This window comes from Cucurbita pepo, chromosome LG05, assembly GCF_002806865.2.
Source record: "Cucurbita pepo subsp. pepo cultivar mu-cu-16 chromosome LG05, ASM280686v2, whole genome shotgun sequence".
Lineage (NCBI taxonomy): Eukaryota > Viridiplantae > Streptophyta > Magnoliopsida > Cucurbitales > Cucurbitaceae > Cucurbita > Cucurbita pepo.
Window position 1 is genome coordinate 5,848,121 of NC_036642.1, and position 14,794 is coordinate 5,862,914.

Genomic DNA, 14,794 nt, shown 5'->3' on the forward strand with positions numbered 1-14,794 from the left:
AGGTGAAATAGACATATACGAGAAAATGCATACTATTTATACCTAAATAGGAATACCTATAAAGCTTAATTGAATTGACTTTGATAATTATATTGGAGCCGTCTTATTATATAAATGTTAAATTAATAAAAATACACTTGAATTTTATATTTACTTAAAAAATACTACTAAATTTTTAACCGTTTTGATAGTACATACATTCAAACAAGTCTAAAAAATTACCGTTCAATTTAAAAAGTACCCTGACCGTTAGTACAACATTTCAAAAATAATATTGAAAAGTTTGAAGATAATCTATGAAGTATCGATAGACAGTTTTCATCCATATATTGACGTTTTTAACCTACTTTTTAATAAAGGTAAACGATGTTAATGTTACTTTTAAAATTTCATGGTTAGTTTTTTAAGCATAGTATAAATTATGAGAGTAGTTAAAGGTCGTGAATCTTTATTTTAAAATAAAATTAAAATAAATATATATATATTATTGAAGGTTTTAAAGGTTAATATTTTTATTAATTTAAATATATTATTGGTGGTGGGGCTGTTTTGAGCATTTGGGAGATTTGATTTGATTGGATGGTGGGTCAGCAGTTATGGTTGTTTGAGGACATTCAACAAACAGGTAGTGGGTGAGACGAGGATGTCAAACCAAGCCCCCACCACGACGGTATTTGTTGGCCTCTTCCCACTTTAATTCACCCCGCCCCCATTGCTCACTTTTGCCACCTCAGGTGCAACATTTTTGCTTACAAGTCACCTCGACCGTTCGAGTCCGAGTGATACTTCATAACATCGAGCACAATCACTTGTTGATTACAACTAAACGAGATAACATAAGAAAAATATAAAGACGGCTAAAACTATAATGCTAAAATTTGAATCCACATCGTAGGTTATAATGGTCTAAGCTCACGCGGTTAGTGGGGCTTCTCTTCCGGGCTTTCCCTCGAGATTTTTGGGCTTTCCCTTATGGGCTTCTCCATTAAGAGTCTTAGGGAAAAGTTTTCACACCCTTATAAATGGTGTTTCGTTTGCTACTCCAATCAATGTGAGATGTCACATAGGTCTTTTTTCGTTTGCTTTGCATGAACAAATTTGGAAGTACAAAATGATCGTTATGTCTCCCTCAACGAGTTTCACGTAGGGTTAGGTAAGCAAAGAAAACATGGTTCAAACATTGATACATTGATTCATGGCTCGTAAGCTCACTACGTTACATGAAACAGACTTCAGAAGTCCACATTGTTAGAAATCATCGATCTTCATAATGATATGATATTGTCCACTTTGAGCGTAAACTCTCATGACTTTGCTCTGTGCTTCCTCAAAATGCCCCATACCAATGGAGAGAGTATTATTTGATTATAAATCTATCATCATTCCCTAAATTAGCCGATGTGAGACTTTTATCATCTAACACACGTAAGAATTAGGGATTAGGTAATATAAGTTGGCGTATGTCAATTAATGGGTATTACGTGGTTACTAGTCACAACAGACTGTTCCCATTTACAAGTAAAATGAGGTGTCGTATAAAAAAGGATAGGCTGTAACATGTCCTGAATTACGAGTTACGAGTCATTTGTGGCATTTTTCTAAGATTGCACGTGTTCATAATCTAATATTTTTAAAGATTTTACCCATGCTCATGGATTTAATTTTAAATAAAAAAAATTAAAATAGTGTATTATAATGTATATAATGCCAAATTATGGATAAATGGTGAAAATAAAGGCCCAAAGAGGTTGAGGAAAGCCCTGTAGGCCTTAGGTCCACAAAATCATCCAATCGCAAAGCGAAGGGAAAGGGCGAAGACTGCGTTTCGCTGCATCACGGTCGCAGACCGACGTTCTTTTCTTCATCCTATAAATACTGTATCACTACCCGAATTTTGTTCCTTTCTCTCTCTTCATTTTCCTATACATCTCTCATCTGAATTAGGGCACACAAACACGATCTTTGTTTCTGAACCAGACATCTCTCCGATCTGCTATTCAGGTTATTTCCTATCTCTGATTTTTTCTTATTCAGATTTACTCGTTTCGATTTGTTATGAATTCGATTCCTGATCTTCTCCTTCTCGTCACTTCTTCTTCACTGTTCGTCAAATCCTCTGTTCATCTACATTGCCGATCCTAGGGTTTCGGGATTTACTTTCAAGTTCTCGTCGGATGTGGTTCTTTTCTGATGGATTATTAAGTTTGAACTAGTTGAAACTGCGTGTGGTTTAGAAGGACCAGTACAGAAACACTACAATATTTCTCGGTTTGTTTTTAATATTCTTGTTTCGATAGTTGTGGGAGAAGAATTCACTGACTGAATATCTATATCTCGACCTCCCTATGTTTCTCTTGGATTTCCTGAACAAATGCTTTTCAGTAGATGCAGTTAGTCATTTATATGTATAGATGACAATATCGTGTTTGTCTATGGAGGATTCTCAAGAGTTTCGCCCGCTTTTAGACATACAATATCTTTCGAGCTACTGATAGGTTTCCTTATGGCTTGAAGTCAGTTGCACGTTACTTTTAGTAGTTACACGGGCGCTCATTCATGTTAAACCCATGTTTTTTTTTTTCTTTTTTCATTTCTGTTCGACTTCTCTGGCCGCACGTCTTAGTTTTAGAAGCCGCCTAGATTCCAGTGACTGTGAGATTGCAAAACGAAACTCAGTTCTAAAAGTGGATGTACATATTTGAAGCATATCTGCACTCCTTGTTTATCATATTTTACGGACTCTACAGCTGGGTTTAGTTTTGGAATGTTTTTCTTACTTTTGGGCTTACTCTTATACTGTACTGTTATTTTTCAGGGTGTCATTTGATTAGCGATAAAGCTTTACAAATAGCTTCTCTATCTTTTGGCTTCTCAAGACGGGAACGGCTGTTTCTATGAAGGAATGAAATTTTCATAATTTATATTACTCTCACCTCATGCCATGTCGGGTTTACTTAATGTACTGTCCGCAATCTACATTTTTCTTTAAGATTGCATTGGAACATGTGTATTGGGTTGAGTTACATATTATTTCTTGAAGTTTATTACAGATACTGTCATGCGTTACCAGATTCTGGCAGTGGCGTTGATCTTTCAGAAACTAAGAAATCCTAACCCTAGTTGTTGTTGTTGTTTTTAAGTTCATAGTCTAGTTAGGATTTCAGTTTTAATTGGCTCAATATTTTTTTGTTAGGTAAGAACGTATCTCTTTCAATTATAGAAATTCCATTCAATCGTTTCCAATGTTCTCATTCGGTTTTTGGTTGTTCTAGGTTAATTGAATCTTATTTTTATAACAATCTGCTAAATGAGCACGAGCCTTTATTGTGTTAACTTATTTTGACATAGTCTTGTGCATTTTTGTTGATGTTGGTGCTGTTTCACGTGCCTTCATTCTTTATGATAAATAATTTATCTTCTTCTCCCTTTTATGTTGATACATTGAAATTCTACTGTAAACTTTTGTGATTCAAGTTCAAATTTGCACAATAGTAGATGATTTTTAAATTTTCAAAGCTCTTGTTCTTCGCAGTCATCTGTTAATGGATCAGCTTCAAATCTTCCAGATGGTACTGGGCGATCTTTTGCTAACTCATTTTCTGGTCAGTCTGGTGCAGCTTCCCCTGTTTTTCATCACTCCGGTAGGTGAATGTGTCTTAGAGTTGTGTAGTTTTCACTCAAATTTATGAAATTGAGAGGTCTCAATTTCAGGAACTATCCAAGGGTTGCACAACATTCACGGAAACTTCAATCTTCAGAACATGTCAGGTGCACTAACTTCAAGAAATTCAACAATAAATAATGTTCCATCTGGTGGGGTGCAGCAACCTACTGGAACAATTTCCAGTGGGCGTTTTGCATCAAACAACCTTCCTGTTGCTCTTTCTCAGGTATCTTTCAAAGTCAGGCTATTTATTCGTAATTACCATCAGTTGCCCCTGTAGTTTCTTTGAGTTGCATTTATTGTGCTCACAAAAGATTAGCTGCTGCATGATAACATAGTTTAGACATTTTATCACTCTGGTAAGCAAAGACGAGCACGCTTATTTATGATTAATTCTGAAGTACTGTTGTAATTATCACTATAGAAGACATTTACCATCTAGTAACTGTGTTGAGGAAGAAATGATGGAGGGCTGCTTTACAAATCAGACATCAGATCATGATTTTTATAATTAGCATGGTATAGGGTTTTCTGGGCATGAAATGACATCTTTAATAGATCTAGAAGCAATGAAAGTGAAACGTAATCTTATCCTCTCAAAACCCCGCATAATTGTTTATGTGCTTTCACTACATTTTGACTGTTGCGTTCTCTTCTGTAGTTATCTCATGGCAGCTCTCACGGACATTCAGGAGTCGCAAATAGAGGAGGTATAAGTGTTGTAGGAAATCCTGGATTTAGTAGTAGCACAAATGCAGTTGGCGGTTCTATTCCTGGGATTCTGTCTACTTCTGCTGCTATTGGTAATCGAAATGCTGTTCCAGGATTGGGTGTATCCCCAATTTTGGGAAATGCAGGTCCTCGGATCACAAGTTCAATGGGAAATATGGTAAGTGGAGGCAACATAGGAAGGAGTATAACTACTGGCGGGGGTTTGTCATTACCTGGTCTTGCTTCTCGTCTAAACCTTGGTGCGAATAGTGGATCTGGAAGCTTAACTGTGCAGGGACAAAACCGTTTAATGAGTGGTGTGCTTCCACAAGGTACAATCCCAATCCCTTGAATTTGTGCACAAAATACCTATTTTATGAGGCTATATTGAATGGAAATGCATTCATTACTATGTTTTAGTTAAAAATGTTCTATGCTACTTTTTCGTATATGACATTTTCTTGCTTCAGGATCTCAACAGGTTATTTCTATGTTAAGTAATTCTTATCCAAGTGCTGGAGGTCCACTTTCCCAAAACCACATACAGAATGTGAATAGTCTGAATTCTCTAGGGATGTTGAATGATGTGAACTCCAGTGACAATTCCCCTTTTGACATCAATGATTTTCCTCAGTTGACAAGTCGTCCAAGTTCTGCAGGAGGGCCTCAAGGACAATTGAGTTAGTAACTAGACATTGTTGGTTTTGTTTGTTTTTTTTTTTCTTTTTCTCTCTTCGCCAATTTTGATTGTTAGAAATGTCATGTAATTGTTTCAGGTTCCCTGAGAAAGCAGGGCCTTAGTCCTATTGTTCAACAAAACCAAGAGTTTAGCATTCAGAGTGAAGACTTTCCAGCATTATCTAGATTTAAAGGTGCAAATCCCTTCTTTGCTTCTACTAGGTTTCATTCATGTAAATCATAAGCCAAAACTTTGTTTACTGCTCTCTACCCTATTCTTTTTAAGACTAAATACAACAATTTTGGATAACTGTTGTTGGCAATTATCTCAGTTGACCATGAGCAATAGCTGAATGGATTTAGTAGAATTTCAGATTTCGTTTTTCAAGTTTTCCCTTGCAATTATTAAGCTCAAGATCATCTTCATGGAGAGTTCTATTTTTCTGTCATTTGTTTGGATTTTAAATTCATAGCACGTAGTCTTGCATACTTTGAATATGAAACAGAACACTTTCCATCATTGATTATAGTTCTAGATCTTGTGCAGGTGGCAATGTTGATTATGGCATGGACATTCATCAGAAAGATCAACATGAAAATTCTGTGCCTATCATGCAGTCTCAGCAGTTCTCTGTGGGAACTCCTACTCTCTCATCTGCTGACTATCCTCATTTGGTGATGTGCTGCTTAACAACTTTTCCCTTGTTTTGATCTTCAGATTGGGAGATCTGCTGGATTTAACCTAGGGAGCACATACTCACATCGACCCCAGCAGCAACAGCAACATTCTCCTGCAGTCAGCAACAGCACGGTGTCCTTTCCGCCTGCTAATAATCAGGATCTCCTCCATTTACATGGATCAGATATATTTCCATCTTCACATGCTGCATCCTATCACCAGCAGGTGTGCAATTCTATTAATGCAATTCGAAAGGAAGTAAATATTTTTACCTTGCAGGCATAATCAAACTGTTCCTTTACTTACATATTTCCATTCTTGGTGTTTTATCAACTGAAATACAGTCTCAACCTTTTATTCTCAAGTATTAAAAAATACTCGATGGGTTTAAATGTTTCGTAGATCAATCAGTTGCCTGTATGTCTTAATGTCTTCCCCATTGAATTTTTTCAATATCAACATTTCATTTTCATATTCAGTCTAGTGGGCCTCCTGGTATTGGTTTAAGACCTCTGAGCTCTCCTAACTCAGTGTCTGGAATGGGTTATGACCAACTTATTCAGCAATATCAGCAGCATCACAGTCAACCGCAGTTCCGGTTGCAACATATGTCTGGTGTTAGCCAATCATTTAGAGATCAAGGGATGAAGTCTATGCAGGCAGCTCAATCTTCTCCTGACCCATTCGGTTTACTTGGTTTGTTAAGTGTAATAAGGTTGAGTGATCCTGATCTTGCATCCCTTGCGCTCGGGATTGATTTGACCACGTTAGGATTAAATTTGAATTCAGCAGATAACCTTCACAAGACTTTTGGTTCCCCGTGGTCTGATGAGCCTGCTAAGGGTGATCCAGATTTCAATGTACCTCAGTGTTATCTTATTAAACCACCACCTTCTCTGCATGTGAGTCTCTTCCCCTTTCCTCTCCCAGTCGACCTGCCTGCATTTTTTATTTTTCTGAACCGATCATTGTTTTGGTTGACTACAGCAAGGATACTTCTCAAAATTCACTTTGGAAACGCTGTTTTATATATTTTTCAGGTGTGGTATATTTAAATAATTTGAACGTATTAATTTTGTTATCTTAATATATATTATTCTGATCTGTCTTGTTCTTCAGCATGCCCAAAGATGAAGCTCAGTTGTATGCTGCAAATGAACTGTAAGCTCTTATTATATACTTACTGTGGCGTTTGTTATTTTCACCAAAGTTATATAAAAAGATAGTTATGCGTAGAATTTCCCCTAAGGGCGATGTTGCCAACATTTTTTTGTTTGGTAGTTATAATAGAGGCTGGTTTTATCACAAAGAACATCGATTCTGGTTCATTCGGGTCTCTAATATGGAACCGCTTGTGAAAACTAGCTCGTACGAGAGAGGATCTTATCTCTGTTTTGACCCTCACACATTTGAAACTGTCCGCAAGGTTTGGAGTTTATCTATATTTATATCTTTCCATTGAAATGAGTTAATAATAAATAGACCCACCCATTGCTGATGTTACGTCAACTGTGCTCAGGATAATTTTGTGCTTCACTACGAGATGGTGGAAAAGAGACCAGCTCTACCGCAACATTAGCCATTCTCTTTTTCCTTTTTATTAAATGTAAAAAGGTAATTTGTGGATTTTTGTGTTATTAGCCATAGTTGTGTTTGTAGAAGTAATATTCTGTTAATTTGATAATTTTATATCCATCCATTATGATGTGGGGGCCCCCTTGTTATTGTAATGAGCCGTTTTTGCTTCCCGGAAAAGGACAACTGTAACGAGGCATATGTTTGATCACCCGTCGTTCTACATGATGATATATTTGGTTATTAGCTTAGTTTAGTTTGTTGAACTTTATCATATTAATAATAATACCCAATTGATTAAATACTTTACTGTTGTGATTATGTGGTTATGGGTTTGGATTCACTTCAATATGTATATTCTCACCACTACTCCACAAATCCCATTATGGTTTCTGCATTAAATTAATTTTATTTCTAGTTATTTTCATAATTCTACTTTTCTTTATTATTTCTTAAGAAAGGTTAGAGTCATCGTGATAGAATTTTTTTATGAGATGTATTTGATAGAAAAATAATAATTATTAGTTGAAGAAAGATTAAAAGAAAAAGTGAATTTTCTTATATAAATGACAACAAAATTTTAAAACTAGTATATCGTAAACTTTTAAATTAAATCATACTGTAATAAGAACTAAAATTAAAAATCTTATGATCGATAATTAATTTTAATTAATATGCCCTTGCCGTGTTCTTTTGATAAATTTTAAATTAAATCGTAATAATAACTAAAATTAAAAATCTTATGATCCATAAATAATTTTAATTAATATGCCCTGACTTGTACTTTTGACAAGTCTCGCTCGAATTAAATTTTAAATTAAATCGTACTAAAATTAAAAATCTTATGATCGATAAATAATTTTAATTAATATGTCTGTCCTGTTGACAAGTCTTAGGTTCCCATTAGTTCTTATTGATTAACTTTAATTAAAAATATTTAATTTTTTAATATTCTCGTTCTAAAGTATGATCTTCAATACTATAGAATTGTTAATTTATTTCTTTCTTGATAATTAAAAAAATACAACAAATAAATATGATTTAAATTAATAATTTTAACATAATTCAATTTTTTAAAATCAAAATCAAAATTTTAACATTTATTTCGTTTAATAATATTTAAGAGTGAAAAAAAATTAAAATTCTATTTTTTAATTGAATTAAAAAAAGGGAAGTCTAATTAGTATTATAATTTTTTTTAAAGAGAATTAATTTAAAATTAATTGTAGTAATTTGGAGATTTATGAGAATCTAACGTTATTATTACAGAACAAATAAAAAGAGAGGGAAACTGTTTTGGTGGGTAAAGTTTCCGACTTTCTCTGTGATTCTCTTTCCCTCTCTCTTCCATTGGATTTAGGGCACACGAACACAATCTTTGATACTCAACCACACATCTCTCCGATCATTCTTCAGGTACTTTTTCATCTCTGATTCCTTTGATACAAACCAATTCCTTTCCATTTGTCATGAATTCGATCTCCGATCTTCTCTCATTCTCATATCTTCCATATCCCTTCTTCTTCGTCCTCACCGTTCTTCATTTATTCTGTTCATCTATCAATTTCCATCCATTCTAGGGTTCCACCACATTCTTCAAAAGTTCGTGTTGTTTCTTGTTCTACTCTGAAGGATTCTTTAGTCCGAAGTAGTGTTGAAACTGCTTTTGGGCTAGAAGAATCAGTGCAGAAACACTGCTGCATTTCTTNCCTTAGTCCTATTGTTCAACAAAACCAAGAGTTTAGCATTCAGAGTGAAGACTTTCCAGCATTATCTAGATTTAAAGGTGCAAATCCCTTCTTTGCTTCTACTAGGTTTCATTCATGTAAATCATAAGCCAAAACTTTGTTTACTGCTCTCTACCCTATTCTTTTTAAGACTAAATACAACAATTTTGGATAACTGTTGTTGGCAATTATCTCAGTTGACCATGAGCAATAGCTGAATGGATTTAGTAGAATTTCAGATTTCGTTTTTCAAGTTTTCCCTTGCAATTATTAAGCTCAAGATCATCTTCATGGAGAGTTCTATTTTTCTGTCATTTGTTTGGATTTTAAATTCATAGCACGTAGTCTTGCATACTTTGAATATGAAACAGAACACTTTCCATCATTGATTATAGTTCTAGATCTTGTGCAGGTGGCAATGTTGATTATGGCATGGACATTCATCAGAAAGATCAACATGAAAATTCTGTGCCTATCATGCAGTCTCAGCAGTTCTCTGTGGGAACTCCTACTCTCTCATCTGCTGACTATCCTCATTTGGTGATGTGCTGCTTAACAACTTTTCCCTTGTTTTGATCTTCAGATTGGGAGATCTGCTGGATTTAACCTAGGGAGCACATACTCACATCGACCCCAGCAGCAACAGCAACATTCTCCTGCAGTCAGCAACAGCACGGTGTCCTTTCCGCCTGCTAATAATCAGGATCTCCTCCATTTACATGGATCAGATATATTTCCATCTTCACATGCTGCATCCTATCACCAGCAGGTGTGCAATTCTATTAATGCAATTCGAAAGGAAGTAAATATTTTTACCTTGCAGGCATAATCAAACTGTTCCTTTACTTACATATTTCCATTCTTGGTGTTTTATCAACTGAAATACAGTCTCAACCTTTTATTCTCAAGTATTAAAAAATACTCGATGGGTTTAAATGTTTCGTAGATCAATCAGTTGCCTGTATGTCTTAATGTCTTCCCCATTGAATTTTTTCAATATCAACATTTCATTTTCATATTCAGTCTAGTGGGCCTCCTGGTATTGGTTTAAGACCTCTGAGCTCTCCTAACTCAGTGTCTGGAATGGGTTATGACCAACTTATTCAGCAATATCAGCAGCATCACAGTCAACCGCAGTTCCGGTTGCAACATATGTCTGGTGTTAGCCAATCATTTAGAGATCAAGGGATGAAGTCTATGCAGGCAGCTCAATCTTCTCCTGACCCATTCGGTTTACTTGGTTTGTTAAGTGTAATAAGGTTGAGTGATCCTGATCTTGCATCCCTTGCGCTCGGGATTGATTTGACCACGTTAGGATTAAATTTGAATTCAGCAGATAACCTTCACAAGACTTTTGGTTCCCCGTGGTCTGATGAGCCTGCTAAGGGTGATCCAGATTTCAATGTACCTCAGTGTTATCTTATTAAACCACCACCTTCTCTGCATGTGAGTCTCTTCCCCTTTCCTCTCCCAGTCGACCTGCCTGCATTTTTTATTTTTCTGAACCGATCATTGTTTTGGTTGACTACAGCAAGGATACTTCTCAAAATTCACTTTGGAAACGCTGTTTTATATATTTTTCAGGTGTGGTATATTTAAATAATTTGAACGTATTAATTTTGTTATCTTAATATATATTATTCTGATCTGTCTTGTTCTTCAGCATGCCCAAAGATGAAGCTCAGTTGTATGCTGCAAATGAACTGTAAGCTCTTATTATATACTTACTGTGGCGTTTGTTATTTTCACCAAAGTTATATAAAAAGATAGTTATGCGTAGAATTTCCCCTAAGGGCGATGTTGCCAACATTTTTTTGTTTGGTAGTTATAATAGAGGCTGGTTTTATCACAAAGAACATCGATTCTGGTTCATTCGGGTCTCTAATATGGAACCGCTTGTGAAAACTAGCTCGTACGAGAGAGGATCTTATCTCTGTTTTGACCCTCACACATTTGAAACTGTCCGCAAGGTTTGGAGTTTATCTATATTTATATCTTTCCATTGAAATGAGTTAATAATAAATAGACCCACCCATTGCTGATGTTACGTCAACTGTGCTCAGGATAATTTTGTGCTTCACTACGAGATGGTGGAAAAGAGACCAGCTCTACCGCAACATTAGCCATTCTCTTTTTCCTTTTTATTAAATGTAAAAAGGTAATTTGTGGATTTTTGTGTTATTAGCCATAGTTGTGTTTGTAGAAGTAATATTCTGTTAATTTGATAATTTTATATCCATCCATTATGATGTGGGGGCCCCCTTGTTATTGTAATGAGCCGTTTTTGCTTCCCGGAAAAGGACAACTGTAACGAGGCATATGTTTGATCACCCGTCGTTCTACATGATGATATATTTGGTTATTAGCTTAGTTTAGTTTGTTGAACTTTATCATATTAATAATAATACCCAATTGATTAAATACTTTACTGTTGTGATTATGTGGTTATGGGTTTGGATTCACTTCAATATGTATATTCTCACCACTACTCCACAAATCCCATTATGGTTTCTGCATTAAATTAATTTTATTTCTAGTTATTTTCATAATTCTACTTTTCTTTATTATTTCTTAAGAAAGGTTAGAGTCATCGTGATAGAATTTTTTTATGAGATGTATTTGATAGAAAAATAATAATTATTAGTTGAAGAAAGATTAAAAGAAAAAGTGAATTTTCTTATATAAATGACAACAAAATTTTAAAACTAGTATATCGTAAACTTTTAAATTAAATCATACTGTAATAAGAACTAAAATTAAAAATCTTATGATCGATAATTAATTTTAATTAATATGCCCTTGCCGTGTTCTTTTGATAAATTTTAAATTAAATCGTAATAATAACTAAAATTAAAAATCTTATGATCCATAAATAATTTTAATTAATATGCCCTGACTTGTACTTTTGACAAGTCTCGCTNAGGCATAATCAAACTGTTCCTTTACTTACATATTTCCATTCTTGGTGTTTTATCAACTGAAATACAGTCTCAACCTTTTATTCTCAAGTATTAAAAAATACTCGATGGGTTTAAATGTTTCGTAGATCAATCAGTTGCCTGTATGTCTTAATGTCTTCCCCATTGAATTTTTTCAATATCAACATTTCATTTTCATATTCAGTCTAGTGGGCCTCCTGGTATTGGTTTAAGACCTCTGAGCTCTCCTAACTCAGTGTCTGGAATGGGTTATGACCAACTTATTCAGCAATATCAGCAGCATCACAGTCAACCGCAGTTCCGGTTGCAACATATGTCTGGTGTTAGCCAATCATTTAGAGATCAAGGGATGAAGTCTATGCAGGCAGCTCAATCTTCTCCTGACCCATTCGGTTTACTTGGTTTGTTAAGTGTAATAAGGTTGAGTGATCCTGATCTTGCATCCCTTGCGCTCGGGATTGATTTGACCACGTTAGGATTAAATTTGAATTCAGCAGATAACCTTCACAAGACTTTTGGTTCCCCGTGGTCTGATGAGCCTGCTAAGGGTGATCCAGATTTCAATGTACCTCAGTGTTATCTTATTAAACCACCACCTTCTCTGCATGTGAGTCTCTTCCCCTTTCCTCTCCCAGTCGACCTGCCTGCATTTTTTATTTTTCTGAACCGATCATTGTTTTGGTTGACTACAGCAAGGATACTTCTCAAAATTCACTTTGGAAACGCTGTTTTATATATTTTTCAGGTGTGGTATATTTAAATAATTTGAACGTATTAATTTTGTTATCTTAATATATATTATTCTGATCTGTCTTGTTCTTCAGCATGCCCAAAGATGAAGCTCAGTTGTATGCTGCAAATGAACTGTAAGCTCTTATTATATACTTACTGTGGCGTTTGTTATTTTCACCAAAGTTATATAAAAAGATAGTTATGCGTAGAATTTCCCCTAAGGGCGATGTTGCCAACATTTTTTTGTTTGGTAGTTATAATAGAGGCTGGTTTTATCACAAAGAACATCGATTCTGGTTCATTCGGGTCTCTAATATGGAACCGCTTGTGAAAACTAGCTCGTACGAGAGAGGATCTTATCTCTGTTTTGACCCTCACACATTTGAAACTGTCCGCAAGGTTTGGAGTTTATCTATATTTATATCTTTCCATTGAAATGAGTTAATAATAAATAGACCCACCCATTGCTGATGTTACGTCAACTGTGCTCAGGATAATTTTGTGCTTCACTACGAGATGGTGGAAAAGAGACCAGCTCTACCGCAACATTAGCCATTCTCTTTTTCCTTTTTATTAAATGTAAAAAGGTAATTTGTGGATTTTTGTGTTATTAGCCATAGTTGTGTTTGTAGAAGTAATATTCTGTTAATTTGATAATTTTATATCCATCCATTATGATGTGGGGGCCCCCTTGTTATTGTAATGAGCCGTTTTTGCTTCCCGGAAAAGGACAACTGTAACGAGGCATATGTTTGATCACCCGTCGTTCTACATGATGATATATTTGGTTATTAGCTTAGTTTAGTTTGTTGAACTTTATCATATTAATAATAATACCCAATTGATTAAATACTTTACTGTTGTGATTATGTGGTTATGGGTTTGGATTCACTTCAATATGTATATTCTCACCACTACTCCACAAATCCCATTATGGTTTCTGCATTAAATTAATTTTATTTCTAGTTATTTTCATAATTCTACTTTTCTTTATTATTTCTTAAGAAAGGTTAGAGTCATCGTGATAGAATTTTTTTATGAGATGTATTTGATAGAAAAATAATAATTATTAGTTGAAGAAAGATTAAAAGAAAAAGTGAATTTTCTTATATAAATGACAACAAAATTTTAAAACTAGTATATCGTAAACTTTTAAATTAAATCATACTGTAATAAGAACTAAAATTAAAAATCTTATGATCGATAATTAATTTTAATTAATATGCCCTTGCCGTGTTCTTTTGATAAATTTTAAATTAAATCGTAATAATAACTAAAATTAAAAATCTTATGATCCATAAATAATTTTAATTAATATGCCCTGACTTGTACTTTTGACAAGTCTCGCTCGAATTAAATTTTAAATTAAATCGTACTAAAATTAAAAATCTTATGATCGATAAATAATTTTAATTAATATGTCTGTCCTGTTGACAAGTCTTAGGTTCCCATTAGTTCTTATTGATTAACTTTAATTAAAAATATTTAATTTTTTAATATTCTCGTTCTAAAGTATGATCTTCAATACTATAGAATTGTTAATTTATTTCTTTCTTGATAATTAAAAAAATACAACAAATAAATATGATTTAAATTAATAATTTTAACATAATTCAATTTTTTAAAATCAAAATCAAAATTTTAACATTTATTTCGTTTAATAATATTTAAGAGTGAAAAAAAATTAAAATTCTATTTTTTAATTGAATTAAAAAAAGGGAAGTCTAATTAGTATTATAATTTTTTTTAAAGAGAATTAATTTAAAATTAATTGTAGTAATTTGGAGATTTATGAGAATCTAACGTTATTATTACAGAACAAATAAAAAGAGAGGGAAACTGTTTTGGTGGGTAAAGTTTCCGACTTTCTCTGTGATTCTCTTTCCCTCTCTCTTCCATTGGATTTAGGGCACACGAACACAATCTTTGATACTCAACCACACATCTCTCCGATCATTCTTCAGGTACTTTTTCATCTCTGATTCCTTTGATACAAACCAATTCCTTTCCATTTGTCATGAATTCGATCTCCGATCTTCTCTCATTCTCATATCTTCCATATCCCTTCTTCTTCGTCCTCACCGTTCTT

At 34.1% G+C, this 14,794-nt stretch overlaps 4 protein-coding genes and 1 non-coding gene across 10 annotated transcripts in view; 4 read left to right on the plus strand and 1 right to left on the minus strand.

The window, feature by feature from the left end:
* The first annotated feature begins 1,867 nt into the window (after window positions 1–1,867).
* Window positions 1,868–7,611, plus strand: LOC111794416 (probable NOT transcription complex subunit VIP2). 4 transcript variants are annotated; one of them, XM_023676414.1, is made up of 15 exons: window positions 1,868–2,001; window positions 2,816–2,959; window positions 3,533–3,641; window positions 3,712–3,890; window positions 4,326–4,374; window positions 4,489–4,707; window positions 4,846–5,055; window positions 5,152–5,247; window positions 5,601–5,686; window positions 5,772–5,957; window positions 6,212–6,634; window positions 6,720–6,772; window positions 6,852–6,893; window positions 7,014–7,158; window positions 7,252–7,611. In XM_023676414.1, exons 2-15 carry the CDS (start codon window positions 2,942–2,944, stop codon window positions 7,309–7,311), a joined length of 1,875 nt encoding a protein of 624 aa, XP_023532182.1. In that variant the 5' UTR covers window positions 1,868–2,001; window positions 2,816–2,941; the 3' UTR covers window positions 7,312–7,611. The 4 variants fall into 4 exon arrangements, with proteins under 4 accessions (XP_023532182.1, XP_023532179.1, XP_023532181.1 ...); XM_023676411.1 differs by having other exon boundaries at window positions 4,326–4,707; XM_023676413.1 differs by having other exon boundaries at window positions 4,326–4,707; window positions 6,296–6,634.
* LOC111796299 lies at window positions 3,561–3,641 on the minus strand. Its single transcript, XR_002815344.1, has one exon. It is a non-coding gene; the product is annotated as a small nucleolar RNA snoR35 (small nucleolar RNA).
* Window positions 7,612–7,635: 24 nt separating the features above from the next.
* Window positions 7,636–11,457, plus strand: LOC111795054 (probable NOT transcription complex subunit VIP2). The gene is made up of 9 exons (XM_023677286.1): window positions 7,636–7,695; window positions 8,940–9,093; window positions 9,447–9,532; window positions 9,618–9,803; window positions 10,058–10,480; window positions 10,566–10,618; window positions 10,698–10,739; window positions 10,860–11,004; window positions 11,098–11,457. The coding sequence occupies exons 1-9, from the start codon at window positions 7,636–7,638 to the stop codon at window positions 11,155–11,157; spliced, it is 1,209 nt and encodes a 402-aa protein (XP_023533054.1). The 3' UTR covers window positions 11,158–11,457.
* A 505-nt stretch (window positions 11,458–11,962) lies between these two features.
* On the plus strand, window positions 11,963–13,557 carry LOC111794490 (probable NOT transcription complex subunit VIP2). The gene is made up of 5 exons (XM_023676529.1): window positions 11,963–12,580; window positions 12,666–12,718; window positions 12,798–12,839; window positions 12,960–13,104; window positions 13,198–13,557. Exons 1-5 carry the CDS (start codon window positions 12,218–12,220, stop codon window positions 13,255–13,257), a joined length of 663 nt encoding a protein of 220 aa, XP_023532297.1. The 5' UTR covers window positions 11,963–12,217; the 3' UTR covers window positions 13,258–13,557.
* Window positions 13,558–14,544: 987 nt separating this feature from the next.
* The window catches only part of LOC111794417 (probable NOT transcription complex subunit VIP2), a 6,844-nt gene continuing 6,594 nt past the window's right edge, over window positions 14,545–14,794 (plus strand). For all 3 annotated transcript variants that reach the window (XM_023676415.1, XM_023676416.1, XM_023676418.1), the window contains exon 1: window positions 14,545–14,669. The gene's annotated coding sequence lies outside the window, so the exon portion shown is untranslated. The remainder of the gene's footprint in view (window positions 14,670–14,794) is intronic.

Coding starts and splice junctions, on each gene's coding strand:
- LOC111794490 (XM_023676529.1), top strand. CDS start 12,218: ATGGGTTATGACCAACTTATTCAGCAATATCAGCAGCATCACAGTCAA. Junction 12,719..12,797: donor CTGTTTTATATATTTTTCAG/GTGTGGTATATT, acceptor CTTGTTCTTCAG/CATGCCCAAAGATGAAGCTC. Junction 12,840..12,959: donor TTGTATGCTGCAAATGAACT/GTAAGCTCTTAT, acceptor TTTGTTTGGTAG/TTATAATAGAGGCTGGTTTT.
- LOC111794416 (XM_023676411.1), top strand. Junction 3,642..3,711: donor CCCTGTTTTTCATCACTCCG/GTAGGTGAATGT, acceptor TCTCAATTTCAG/GAACTATCCAAGGGTTGCAC. Junction 6,773..6,851: donor CTGTTTTATATATTTTTCAG/GTGTGGTATATT, acceptor CTTGTTCTTCAG/CATGCCCAAAGATGAAGCTC.